At 36.1% G+C, this 13,922-nt stretch overlaps 1 protein-coding gene across 14 annotated transcripts in view; it reads left to right on the forward strand.

The window, feature by feature from the left end:
* Positions 1 to 13,601, forward strand: part of CEP170 (centrosomal protein 170) — a 98,665-nt gene extending 85,064 nt beyond the window's left edge. For 9 of the 14 annotated variants that reach the window (XM_032683320.1, XM_032683330.1, XM_032683319.1 and 6 more), the window contains 6 exons: positions 1,101 to 1,278; positions 2,677 to 2,844; positions 3,140 to 3,228; positions 9,144 to 9,237; positions 11,734 to 11,785; positions 13,234 to 13,601. In XM_032683320.1, coding sequence (XP_032539211.1) covers positions 1,101 to 1,278; positions 2,677 to 2,844; positions 3,140 to 3,228; positions 9,144 to 9,237; positions 11,734 to 11,785; positions 13,234 to 13,520 — 868 coding nt within the window. In that variant the 3' untranslated portion in view covers positions 13,521 to 13,601. Of the gene's footprint in view, positions 1 to 1,100; positions 1,279 to 2,676; positions 2,845 to 3,139; positions 3,229 to 9,143; positions 9,238 to 11,733; positions 11,786 to 13,233 lie in introns of those variants that run through there. The other 5 variants (XM_032683331.1, XM_032683321.1, XM_032683323.1 and 2 more) reach the window with 3 other exon arrangements.
* Positions 13,602 to 13,922: the final 321 nt, after the last annotated feature.

Genomic DNA, 13,922 nt, shown 5'->3' on the forward strand with positions numbered 1-13,922 from the left:
GAAGTTGAAATTCTGCTCACTTAGTCTTAAACTATCTCTAGGTCAGTGGTGTTCGTTCTTTTTGACTTGAAGACAAAGTGAAAATAAAGAGCAGAAGGAAGCTCACCTTGAACAATCCATCTCTGTCCAGCCTGATGTGTGTCACTGTTACATGGCTGTGCTGCTCCTTCCACTTGAGTGGTGGGTGGTGCAATTCACCGCGCGGCGATGCAGAAGTAGCACTGTCGACTCCTGTGCCTTCAGTCCTCTCAGCCAGAAGTGTCAAAGGGGATCACTTGGCAGTCTGCTCTGAATTCGAGGTCTTCTGAACTGTGTGATCCAAGCTGGAGATTCAGGGTGCTGTAGTTAGTAAGGGCTTTTAGCTTTCGCTTTGTGAGAGTTTTTTTCTTGTTCCCTCCTCCTTTTGGGGTGTCCTGTGGAGGAGTAGCACAAGCTGAGCTAGCCAAGCTTCTTCCCTGTGCTGATCAGAATACAGAGCAAAGCTATTTTTTTTAAAGTGGTGGATCAGAAGAAAGGAAAAGGACTCTTCAACTGAGAATTCAGATGTATTTTTGTAGTGCCAAGGTTTTTACAAATGTGTTCTGTTTTTCCCACTGGAAAACTTGTCTTGATTAAATTTGAGGATTTAGGGTGTTGGTCTGGAATTTCAGACACGTGAGCAAGCTGCAGGACTGCTAGATAATCAGAGGTCTTGAAGATGTGTTTTTGCAAGCAGGTAAACTAAGGTATAAACTAAACGCTGTCTGAATGTTTCAGATTTACTGCATATATGCAGGTCTGTGCAATATTTACAGTGCATCCACTGTCTTAGATATACTGTGTACACATGTCTGCCTGTGAATCCTAGAAAGAAAGCAAAGACACTCTGTCTTTTGAGATTGCCTTCTACCTTCTTCCTCTAGAAAGGCATGCTGTTACAAGCTTCAGTTAAAATTTTCTTGTATGGTTCTCCAAATAAACTTTCAGTTTAGAAGGTCATACACATTTTCATAGCACAGTTATAAGGAACTGGAACTCAAAACCTAAAAGGCTGCCAAGGTTGGGCTCTACTGGCCCAAAAGTATTTGAAGGGGAGAATGTAACACTCTCTTTATTACTAGGATCAGTCAAGATCTGGCTCTCATCGCACGGGAAATCAACGATGTAGCAGGAGAGATAGATTCAGTGACTTCATCAGGCACTGCCCCCAGTACCACAGTAAGCACTGCTGCCACCACCCCTGGCTCTGCCATAGACACTAGAGAAGAGGTAGGAGATCTTCATGGAGAAATGCATAAGGTTCTTCCTTTTCTTTATTTCTTTTGCTTTTAGCATTTTTGCATAGCTTTTTAGTTATTTCCACTCAACCCGTCTGCATGATCTCTACATTATTTTTTTTTATTTAAAGTTCCTTTGTTTCAACAAACAACCCAGAAGGTATTCTATGAACACAGCTTGTCAAACGGATGCATACTATCTGTCTGTCTCTTTTTTTCCACAAAACATAGGAACAAGGTAGTTATGTTTCTTACTTGTCTGTAGCCTTAGATACCATTGTATAGTATCTAAGTGCATTTAAAGATACTAATGTATATGCGCAAATATATATAAATGTCTATATTTAATTCTTAGCTATTAAAAACAAAAAAGTCACTCTTTTCACAGGTGACGTAAAACTTTCATCTTCTGAACACTGAAATACTTAGGTACCACCTTCTTTCTTAATAACATTGTCAAAAACTACCCTGAAGTAAGTTTGCATTATGCTTCTAATAAGTCTTATATTCTTTGACTATCTCTGCTGTGCTGTTCTATGAATATATTGACTAACTTGTTCTAGTAACCATCACAGGTCTAATGCTGGTACACATGTTAATCTGAATTTAAATCACTTTCTACTATGTTACAATTCACCATAGTAATGTGTTGTAAATGTTTACTGCATTTTTTTCTTCATAGTATTCCTTTCAAAATGTGTTTTATTCATTTTTGTGTGCATAAAGTTTGGTTAATACATTAGTTTACTGTAGTTAGTTTAATACTGTCTTTTTCTGTGGAAAAAAAGATATAAACAGTAATGAGAAATCCGTGAGTCAGGTAGTCAGAAAAATCATAAATATACTCACATAGATTTTGGTTTTAATTCTCATGGACTATGGCTAGACTTTGAGGGAGCAAAGTGCTCATTTTATCAGAACCAGTTAGATCACTTTCATTTTTATATTACTAAATAACTATTTTCCTCTTTAATAAATATGGTACATTGTGTACATACTGCAGATGGCAGTATCTCCTTCGGGTAGTATAGGTCTTTCTGTAACACTAGGACTAATCTGGGGAAAAACCCTACATTTCAGAGAACTCTACTTAATTCCACAGATATATCCATTGATCAAAGAAATAAATTATTTAGTAGCAGTTTATAGGTAACTATTATGTTACCTACCCATAAGCAAAGTCTCTGTGAGGTAGTCTAAATGTGCCTTTTATGTCTCATATTTAAAAAAAACAAACCAAAAATTCATTTTTACAAGATATTCTTACATAAGAGATGCATCATTTTGTATTGTACCAGACAACAGTATGATTTTTATTTGATAGGCATCTTGTAAACTGTTGCAGGAGGAGAAAATAGTAATCTGATTTTTGCAGGTATCCAGTAGATTTCATAAAATGCGTTCTTCTTTTATCCCCCAGTTGGTGGACCGCGTATTTGATGAAAGTCTCAATTTCAGAAAAATCCCTCCAGTAGTGCATTCAAAACCACCAGAGGGGAATGGTCGGCCTAGTGATGCTAGACCTCAGCTAACAGATGCCCTCGATCCCCCAACAATTACCCGGAGAAGGACTTGGAGCAGAGATGAAGTGAGTACACAACAGGGTTCTCTCTAGTAGTGTGTCTATTTTAAGCTTTGACAATTATCCCCCCACTTAATATTCTAGACACTGTGCTTTTTTTCCTACCAGTAGCAGGTGGCATTAATATTGGAAAATACTGTATATTATTTTATTTTCAAAATGTTCAAATATGATTGTATATGATACTAATTAAAACACAAGTATGGTTTTTTAATGTTAAAGATAACAAAATATATGGAATTGTTTGTATTTAATTCCCATTGAACTAATAATATCCTTTTTTATTAAAATCTTATTGCAGGTTATGGGGGATAGTTTGCTGTTGTCCTCAGTCTTCCAGTTTTCTCGCAAGATAAGACAATCCATAGACAAAACAGCTGGCAAAATCAGGTGGGTTTTTAAAAATTATTGTTATTGCTGAAAATATCTGCTCTCTTTAATATTCCCACTAGTAAAAGAGTAATGTATAATAGAGCAAATACACTTATAGCAATTTGTCTTTTAAAAAAGCAATGTTACCTGTGGCTTTTTTAGCATTCAGAAAGATTTGGAATTAATTCTTTTTCCGTTATTCCTTTTGTTTATTTCACATTATACGATGAGAAATATCAGCAGAGTTTGCATGGACAGAACAACATCCATCATACTTCCAGCAGAGGAGCTGTTCCAGTATATGCAGATGCCATGCAAAAATTACATGACCTCTATGCAAGTCTTGTAAAACTTCCTCCCTTAAAAGATACGGTTAAAATGTTGCTGAACTGTAAAATTGATCCCTGTGTGTTTGCCAAGTTCTTGTAGGGACTCCACATTTTAGGAAGAAAGAACAAATGGGGCAGTTTCAGTAAATCGTTCTGAAAAACAACTTGAAATCGTTCTTGAAAACCAACAGTGTAGTCACTATTGACTTCTTAATCTAAAGCAACAGATGTAGCCACCTGTCGTTTTTAATTGAAAATTCCTGCTTAGATAGTTAGATTCCTTCATATGATTTCATAGTAGCTAAGAGAAAGTGTAGACATGTCAAAAATGGTAACATGTTGCTCTATCAACAGTTCAATTTAACTTAAATGTGTGAGTGTACAACCACTTGGTGACCACTTTGGTTGGCAAGAATAAAAGAAAATTCTAAATACAAAGTTCAGGGTTGTGTCATTCACATGTTCTTCTTCATGTCTTTGTGCAGTTAATAATTTTAAACTAGAGAACATTAAAAATAAGTCATTTGGCTTATCTTCATGCATAATTTTCTGAATGTGAGAAAATGCCAGGTCTGTAATTAATCGGTTTTTCAAGGAAGTGTCAGATATTGAAATATTACATGAGTGACAGATTAAACATCAAATCACAAGCTTATTTCATCATAGGGCAACGCTAATAGTAAAAGCAGCAAAATAACAACATATCTGAAGATTGTATTCTCATGTGAATACTAAAGAAGATTTGACCATAAAAATGAAGAAGAAAAAAATTAATTATATAAATTGGTAAAAACTGTAGCTTATCTGCCATTTCTAGTACTACTATTTCTAGTAGGAAGAATATCACTGAGTGAGGAATCAATTCTTTAAAAGCCTGTAACCCATTCTTATTATTTCTGTTCTAAGGCATTTTGTGTGTTGTTTTTTACTGGTGGCTAACTGCTAACATTAAATTCAAGTCTTACACATTTCTGATGTAATTTTCTGAGCTTAAAAGATAAGTCAGCTACATTGTAATGAATGTAATAATGGTGTGGTCATGTATGATGTTATAAATATAAGCATACCTACAAATATTTTATATATATTTAAAAACAGTGGAATGGTTTATTTCTATAAAAATGCAGTAAACTTTCATTAATAAGGAATTATTTAGTATATTCTTCAGGGCTGTGTTCAAAACTTCCTTTTTCTGATACTCAGAATGATTTTTAATAACATCATGTTATTCATAATTTCATTAGTATTTTGAATTAGATAAACAGCATTAGTTTTAGAATTGTTTTTTAGGGAGCATATAAGGCAGCTGGTACCTATTACAGATTTTCACCTTAGCTTTGTTTTGGTGTTCATGAGTTCAGCAAACTGGTGTGCTTCTCTTGTTTTTACTGGAGTTAAGCCAGTTAACATCTCTGCTCAGAATCGTTACAATGAGAATCATCAGGATTTACCAGGCTAGCAGTTGCGGCTTTTTCCAGAATACTTGAACCTGAAAGGAGAGGAGAAAGTTTTAGAGGCACCAGTAAGAGTAAGCCAGCAAGCCTGACTGTGTTTTACAAGTCCTTCCTCAAATTTTCTTGTTACCAATGTAAACTTATCAGCGGAGAGCACAGATAATATAGGGCAATTGTAGTCCTTACAAATTGCATCACATATATTAAAAAATTACATCCTTTCTATCTGGGGCCAAATGGAGAAAGACATGCATCCTGTGAGAGTGAACACTCTTCTTTCTGTCATATTTTAGTTGCAAAAGTTAGCTCTGTTGAAAGACCAATTTCACTTTGGCTAAAGTATTAAGAACATGAATATTGTCAGCCATTCTTGACAAGCAGATCTATCAGAAATTAAAATGAGCTAAAGTCAATCATGAAAATAAATGAGTAGGAGGACAAAATGAAATATATCTTTTTGCTTGACTAGTTTCTTCCCTGCTTCCCCACTGCCGTTTCTGTTTCTAATTTATAGGTAATGTTCTAAGTTCCATTGAGTTCTGTCATCATTCCTACCTTATATTAAGAAATGAGCTTGAGAGAAGCTTTTGACACTGTATTCCTCAGCTAGATCCTCCCATTGCTGGCCAAACTGTTTTTTTTTTTTTTCCCAAGTACTAGCATGGGGTACAGATTGAACCAGATTCAAGTGCCCGGTTCTTTCCTTTCACCAATTTCTCTGCATATTTGTAATTTTCTTCAGGATAAGGTCATAGGTTGGATATTGCTAAGTTACCTTTCTGTAATTTTTTTTCAACCTGTATAATCAGGTTCTTACTTCCTAGTATACACAAAACTGCTTTATATTTTAAAATTCTGCAGCATTCTTACCATGTATCCTATAACCCCTTCTTTCCTAACAAATTACTGTGAAGGATTCTCAGGAAGCAGATAAGCAGTTTGTTCACTTTTCTACCTTTTCATAGGATCACAGAATGGTTTGGGTTGGAAGGGACCTTGAAGGTCATTTAGGTCAAACCCCCCTGCTATGGTCAAGGATACTTGCCATCAGATGAGGTTGCTCAAAGGCCCATCTAACCTGGCCTTGAACACTTCCAGGGGTGGGGCATCCACAAGTTCTCTGGGCAACCTGTTCCAGTACCTCACCACCCTCATAGTAAAGAATTTCTTCCTAATATCTAGCCTAATCCAATCCTACTCACTTTCAGTTTGAAACCATTGTCCATTGTCGTATCACTACATGCACTTATAAAAAGTCCCTACCCAGCTCTCTAGCAGGCTCCCCTTAGGTACTAGGAGGCTGCTCCAAGGTCTCCCCAGAGTCTTCTCCAGGCTGAACAATCCCAACTCTCTCAGCCTGTCTTTCAGAAGAGAGGTGCTCCAGCTCTCTGAGCATCTTGGTGGCCCTGGTCTGGGCTTGCTCCAAAAGGTCAATGTCCTTCCTGTGCTGGGGACCCCAGAGCTGGATGCAGCACTGCAGGTGGGTTCTCACCAGAGCGGAGTAGGAGGGAGAATCCCCTTCCTCGACCTGCTGGCCATGCTGCTTTTTATGCAGCCAAGGACACATTTGGCCTTCTGGGCTGAGAGTGCACATTGCTGGGTCATGTGCAGCATCTCATCCACCAGCACCCGAAGGCCTTCTCCTTGGGGCTGCTATCAATCCATCCTCTACCTAGCCTGTATTTGTGCTTTTATATGTTACAATGAGTTTGCAGAAAATTTGCAAAGCTTACAAAGGGAAGAGGTAAGTAGGTTTTGCAGTGAGAAGACCTGCATGGTTTTATCAGTGCTCTGCAATGTGAATGCAGCATTACTGGCATGTAGCAGGCAAGTGCCTCTTTAGTCAGGCAAAATCTAGGCAAAGCATTCAGGTCAGTGAAGGTACCACTTGGTCTCTGCAGTTTGCTGTGCGTCCTGCAAAGTGTCGTGAAAGAAAAATGAGGATTGAGCACAATTAAGTAAGACTTGCCTCAGAAGGTAGGGGAAAGCAAGAGCAGAAGGCAGCAGGCATTTATAAATATGTTCTTTTAACTTGAAGAATGCTGTCAGAAAGAAAGAGGTCAAAGCAGACTAGAGATTAGGATCCCCCAGGAAGTTAAAATTAACTAAATGAAGAATTCAGAAAGTTGAAGTAAAAAGGAAATAGGCTTCCTAAATTTATAGTAAAAACAAATTGGCCTTCCCACTTTGTAGTCAAAGTAATAACAGTTTCAAAATTTTTAATTACTGCTTTCATTTTTTTTCTTTTTTTTTAATAAAGTGACCTATGAAATGAAAGATTTTCAAATTGTAAAAGAGGAGTAAGAACATTAAAAGAGTAAGACTGAGAACACCACATACACAAACAAAGGCACTTATCACAATGAATCAAGATAGAATTATTTTAAAATAACATGGCAAGAAGGTAAATGAAAAATCAGACAATGTCACAATAGCTTATATTGGTTTTTTTCTAGTGTTATTTACTGCTAAATAAAGCTTTATTTTCTATGTTCCTGCTAATTTCCAGTGTGTGTCGATGCCTTTTTTTTTCTTTAACGTGTTTATTTAAACTCCTCAGTGACAGGCAAATCCTAAATTTTCCAGTGTAATTGGACTTTCTGGTAAGGTTTGCAGTTGTATGTCTTTGCAAGGTTTTGCACTCCCTTCAGGAGCATAAGAGAATTTTGCAAGACCTCTGATGATGAACTTTGATAAAAGATGATGACTCTATTTGAGGCCATAAAGGGTTTCATGTTTTCTTCACTTCAGTTTTGATTACTTGTAATTTTATTTTTTTTCCTTCCCCCTAAAAAAGTGCGTATTAATGTTTACCCTTGAATGAATTGACTTACTTGAACACACCCAAGTCACTTGGCAGAAGTGGTCATTTGCCTCAATCCCATGACACTGTGTCATCAAAGTAGCACTTCCTCTCAGCGAAACCTCCGACATAAACATGTTCTGAAGCAGCAGTGAGTGAAGACCTCAAAGAGAGAAGAAGAGTTAAAGTACCTTCTGGATAGGCTGTCTCTGGGCATCTGTGTACTAATAAAATAAGGCAGGGTAGTAAATATTTTGCAAAATTAGACTTTCTTGACAGGATAATAATAGAGAGTAGAATTTTCCATAGGATATAAATAACCGAAGAAAAGTGAACAGAAATGCAGTACCAAGTTTCCCAACTTTCTTTCAAATTCTTAGTCTTTATGAGATTCAATATTTCATGAACTTCCACCTTAAAAATTATTTCCTCAGAGACATACTTACACAAATAATTTCTTTAAAATGTACTACTTTTTGGTCATGATTTGAAACTGGTTGTTTTGTTTGCTTAGCAATTTTACTGCAGCTATTTTTGAACTTTTAACTTTGAAATACCAATTCGAGAAGAAATGGATTTAGACTCCTCTGTGTCATCATGGTGTCACTTACCAGACCTTAAATATCTTTTTTTTCTTTGTTTTTTTTTCCAATTGCACCAGTGTAGACAGTTTAAATTATATTTGTGATATGACAATGCAAACAAAAACGATTCATCAAGCAGGGAAGCAAAACATTAAAGAAGGAAATCTCACAGTATGCTTTGGGGTTTTACAAATATAAAATACTTCTTTAAACATGTAATACAAGTGATACTCATACTACTAAAGCATATATATATATATATATAAAATTTATGTATTGAGACTTTTCAATAAAAACTTCTTTTGTGAAATGTATTTCTTTAATTTCTTGAAGTGGTTTTATTTTTTATTAAATTATTATAAAATAGAAATGTAAAAGATGCATTTATTTACCTTATGTTTTACAGTTGTTATAAAATGCAGTATTAAAGGGGAATTATCTGACTACAGTAAGATAGTTGGATTTTTTAAGAAATGTCTCCGTGCTGGAGGAAAGAAACATCTGTGTCTTTTCGACTCCATAAGCAAGTGTTTAGCTACAGAACTGCCATTTTAATGTCAATAAGAATGATTGTGCTGAAACCCTATATGCTTCCCTGAAAATTTAAACTGTATGATTTGATTCTGTCAGGTTTCAGTATTTCAGATTTTACTTTTATTCAGTGCTCCCTGTGGTGCTTTCTCATGTTATCTAATCTTTCAGTTTTAATTTGTGGGTGTGTTTTGTTTTGTTTAAACAGTGTTCTTAAATTTCTTTCTTCTAGAATATTATTTAAGGACAAAGATAGAAACTGGGAAGAAATTGAAAACAAGTTGCGAGCTGAAAGTGAAGTTCCTATTGTGAAAACATCAAGCATGGTATGAATAGTTCTTTTCTAGGACTGATTATGCTGCTTATCTAACATCTAAATAATCAGTAGAGGAATGTGTTGTTTTCAGTGACATAAGGGCAAAAATTTTAAAAGGTTTTATTTAGACACCACATATATTTCAAGAATAAACCTAATCTGCTTTAATAATTACTAAGATTTACTGTCTTATAAAGAAACAAGGAATTGTTCAGGGGAAATTCTCAGATAAAGAATGCAGTCAAAGGGATTCAGACTATGTATAGACCATCAGTACATTTGTTTAACAAAAGGTAACAACCATTAGTTTGAATGTTAGATTGGTTTCAAATTAACTTGTTTTACAGTCTAAAAACTACTTTACCTACTGATCATTAATACTTAATACTATTAACACTGATTATTAATATTTAGAGAAATTGTTGTGTTTTGCTACATGTGATGAAAATAATCCATAGACACATGGCAGTAAAAGGACTCTTCAGTGAAAAATAATCCTCTTGATTTTGTCTGGAAGCGATAACCATAGGGCACCCACTACAACTCCAGCTGATTCATATACTCTTCCACCCTGCCTAAATCAGGCCATTTCATGACCAGACTGTGTGACAGTGTGAGGGCATGGAGCACGTGTTATTTTTTAGTATACTTCTCCTCTACTTCTGAACACAGAGTGTGGGGTTTGACAAACATTCTTGAATGTGAGAGCAGGCAGCGAGTCTAGTTACATTATCCATCTGCAGTACCATGCTGTTAAGAATGTCAGCTTACAGAAGCAGGGTTTTTTTCTGAGGGAAAGGTGGGAGAGGAAGCTGCTCACATAGTTCATACTGGACTGTGCAGAAGTCAAATGCATATACATTTCCTCTGGCATTGAACAGGCTAGCGCTTTTCTGTTAGCTCATCATGAGTTATTAAACTCCTCCAGATTGATTTTTCCTGGAAGTATGGAAAGCTTGGCCTGTAATTCTGCAGAACGGTATATTTTTTAAAAGCAATCATTAGTAATTCAGTGTTATAATTTAATAGATTCGCTGATAGGGTTTTTTTAATTTTTTTAAAGTTTAATTAAGCAGGTTCCTCCTGGAAGTTTCTAATTCTAGAAATATTATAATATAAGGAGTTTCTCTTATCCATGTCCAGCATAAGATCTGAATTTAGTCTTTTGTCCTGAATGTGGGGGTTCAGTCAATTCTTTAAAAAAGAAAAAATGTTTGTTGTATATTTATTCCTAAGTTCATCATTCTACAAATTTTTTTCAATTTATTAAAGCATCTCACATTGTTTGAAAGTGAATGGGTTCTTCGGGGTGTTTTTTTGTCTATGATTTTCAAGTTTCTGCTCAGTTTTCAGAGCAATATATTGTTCAAATGCAGTGCTTATTTCTACCACAGATGATTATTAAATTTTAAGGGAGGACAGTTATAACTGATATTTGTTTTATGCTTGGAACATTGATATCCAGCCCAGATGTGGAATCTTCTTAAACATAATGACTGTGTAAAATTCAAGATAATCAATCTCTTTGCCGCACATAAAAATCACAGTACTTAGTACAAAATGGCTTCCTGAAATGGGTTAAATGGTTTTCTGAAATCAGTGCCTTTGAAAATTCTCAGCTTTAGAATACACCACTGACAGCTCTCCTCAGTAGTTGGATTAACACTATTCTTCAGTGTAGAATCCTTCAGTTGTAGGATTTACATGGCACAGGGAAGTGGTTGTGGCACCAAGCCTGTCAGATTTCAAGAAGTGTTCAGACAATTCTCTCAGGCACGGAACTATGATTCTTGGGGTACCCTGTGCAGGGCCAGGAGTTGGACTCTATGGTCCTGATGGGTCCCTTCCAACTCAGGATATTCTGTGATTCTGTAGTTTAAGGTATAGTACATTTAATGATTGCTTTGTTTCTGAATGCATTGCTGTGGCTAAGACTGTGTTAACAAGTACTGCAGCACAGTGGAGAAAAGTCTCTAAGGCAAACGAGCGCTGAGGCCCCAGCACTGATGTGCTGTACAGGGTCTTGTGGGCACAGATAGAATGTTGCAGACAGAATCCTGATGCAGTGAATCTCACTTTCTGACTCTCATGTGAGCAAGGTTATAAGTCACTTGATTCCATTTAATACTGGGTTTATCCTGTGACTTTCCTTTAAAAGTTTGCTGTTACTGTGCCCAATATTTACAGAACCGTGGTATCTGTAAGTCTGTGCTTGAGCAGAGGTGGCACAGCCAGATGAGCAAGGGACAGGGTGGGGTTTTATGGACCATAGCAGGCAGCCAGTGTGGAGGAGCTCTAGATTCTGAGTGAGCCGTGGCTCTCCAGCTTCGAGGGCTGCCACCCAGGACCTGTGGGGGACTTGGCTGGGTCACCACCAGTAAGGGTGTTCTTGATGCCAGGAGGGTCAACCCAAATAGCGTATTGCAACTGCAAAGCTTGAGGAGGGGCATTGTTCACTACTGATAGTCTCTTTTTCCATAATGAAACATGATTGTTTCTCCTCTAGGAAATATCATCAATCTTACAGGAACTGAAACGAGTAGAGAAACAGCTGCAAGGTACAAATCTTTTTTCTCTTCTGCTTCAAATTTGTTTAATATATATGTGTATATCTACACCATGAAATAAAGTTACTGCGATATATTAAAATATGTTCACAGTATCAGTTACATACATTAATATCATATAATTGCTGGCACATTTGGTAAACAAACATCACTGGTTTTTTTGATCATATCTTTTTACATGGTGAGAAAAGGCTCGACTAGGAATTGCATAGTCCTAAGAATCCCAAAGTAATTATTTGTGAAACATTCTTAACAGAAATATTTTTGTAAATATTGAAGAGTAGGTAATAGAGAATCCTGAGATTAGGCTTTATGAAATAGGCTCTGCACATCAGTAATACCCCCCATGTGTAGCACAATTCAGTATAAGGCATGCACTGAGACCATAATCTGTAGGAAATCTCAAAAAGCCCCACAACTGTCTCCATTATGATGAAATGAAAATTTAGAATTAGCTCTTGGCATCTTCCCTTCACACTGCAAAATCCAATTGTTGTAACAATGAAGCCCGCAGACTACAAAATTGAAAAGTTATTTCGCTTTTCACACATAAAGTCTTACCTGTATGTAACGTGGAAAGAAGTATGTTTTGCTTAAAAGGTCTGCTAATTAGACATATATTCCATTTATCAAAATCAACTTAAAAACTGAATATTTTTTAAAAAGAAGTTGCAGTCTTATTTGTGTATTATACTTAGTTTATTTTTTAGTAACAGTGGTGGTCAAATGGATTAGTGGTCCATGCTTATCATTATTATGTTAGTTGTAAATTTCCTATATTTGTTTTTTGTAGTATTCAGATTTAATCTTTTGTAAAACATGTTTTAAAAAAGAGTGTTTCAGGAGGAATCATTAACCGCCTTTAGAAACAAATTAGGTTTTGTTTCATGCTCAACCATAATTAAAAAATGTCAGTTCATTAGAAATTATATTGTGTTTAGAGAACATAAATAAATGAAGCCAGATTGTTTCCTTGTGTATGCAGTGGTGTTCAAATAGATGTTAGTACATTTTTGGAAATAAAAAAGAAAAGTTCTGTTAAATGTGACAAATATGTTAGTAGTATAATAAAATTAAATGGTACTAGGTTGTTTCAGTTTGCTCCCACTATGGATAAATGACTGCTCTTTTATACAAATTTCATCCATTCATGGAATTAGCAACTATGGCTATTTGCAGGGAGTGGCTTGGAACAAAGAATAATATAATGGTAACATTAGGAGAAAAAGCCATATAAACTGACTAAATAGATACTAACTGACTGATCAGTTTGTATCTGTGTTGGATATGCCCCTGCTTTGTCATGGTCAGCACACATAAAAACTCATGTCTGCCATCATAAAAAGTGTGAGAAAAGGATTTCGGTATTTGTATAGTAACAGAAAATCATATTTTTTATGGTTTCTTCCCTATCCTTTTCATTTTTTCTTGTTGCTTAGCAATTAATGCTATGATTGACCCTGATGGTACCCTGGATGCTTTGAGCAACTTGGGATTCGCCAGCCCCATCTTACCAGCTCAGCCGAAGCCGAAGTCCAGTCCTGTTTCCCAAGGTACCCGCGCTCAAGCGCAGCCAAACTGCCAGCCCGAAGCTCGGGCTGTTCGACCTGCCACTGGCCCTGTTGCACCTGAATTTGAAAATGCTGAATCTGAGGCAGATTTCAGCATACATTTCAATAGGTTTAACCCAGATGGGGAAGAGGAAGATGCCACCCTGCGTGAGTGACATCTCGGTGTTTGATACAAAAACCTTTCATGTGGAATGTTTAGAAATCAAGGAAAAATTATAATATTGGTTTTTATAATTAAAAAAAAAAGGCTTGGTCAAACAGCAGTTGTTTTATTAAACCAGTTTTCTTTAATTGTGATGCTTTGATTGTCACACAAATCTTTTTCAAATCATAAAGTTATGCATAGATACCAGTGTAGGAAAGCAGATTGTGGCAGGTTTGCCCTTTGTGGTTGTGTGCTTTGCAAAAGAATTACTATATCAGCAGTTTTCCCTTAATAGATTTATTTCTTTTTAAAAGCCATGCAAGCGGTCTAACATTTAATGTTATTGAAACCCCAAATCTCTTTGCCAGGCTGCTCTAATGAATGGACTTCCTCCACTAAAACTTATACAGAA

This window comes from Chiroxiphia lanceolata, chromosome 3 (assembly GCF_009829145.1).
Source record: "Chiroxiphia lanceolata isolate bChiLan1 chromosome 3, bChiLan1.pri, whole genome shotgun sequence".
Lineage (NCBI taxonomy): Eukaryota > Metazoa > Chordata > Aves > Passeriformes > Pipridae > Chiroxiphia > Chiroxiphia lanceolata.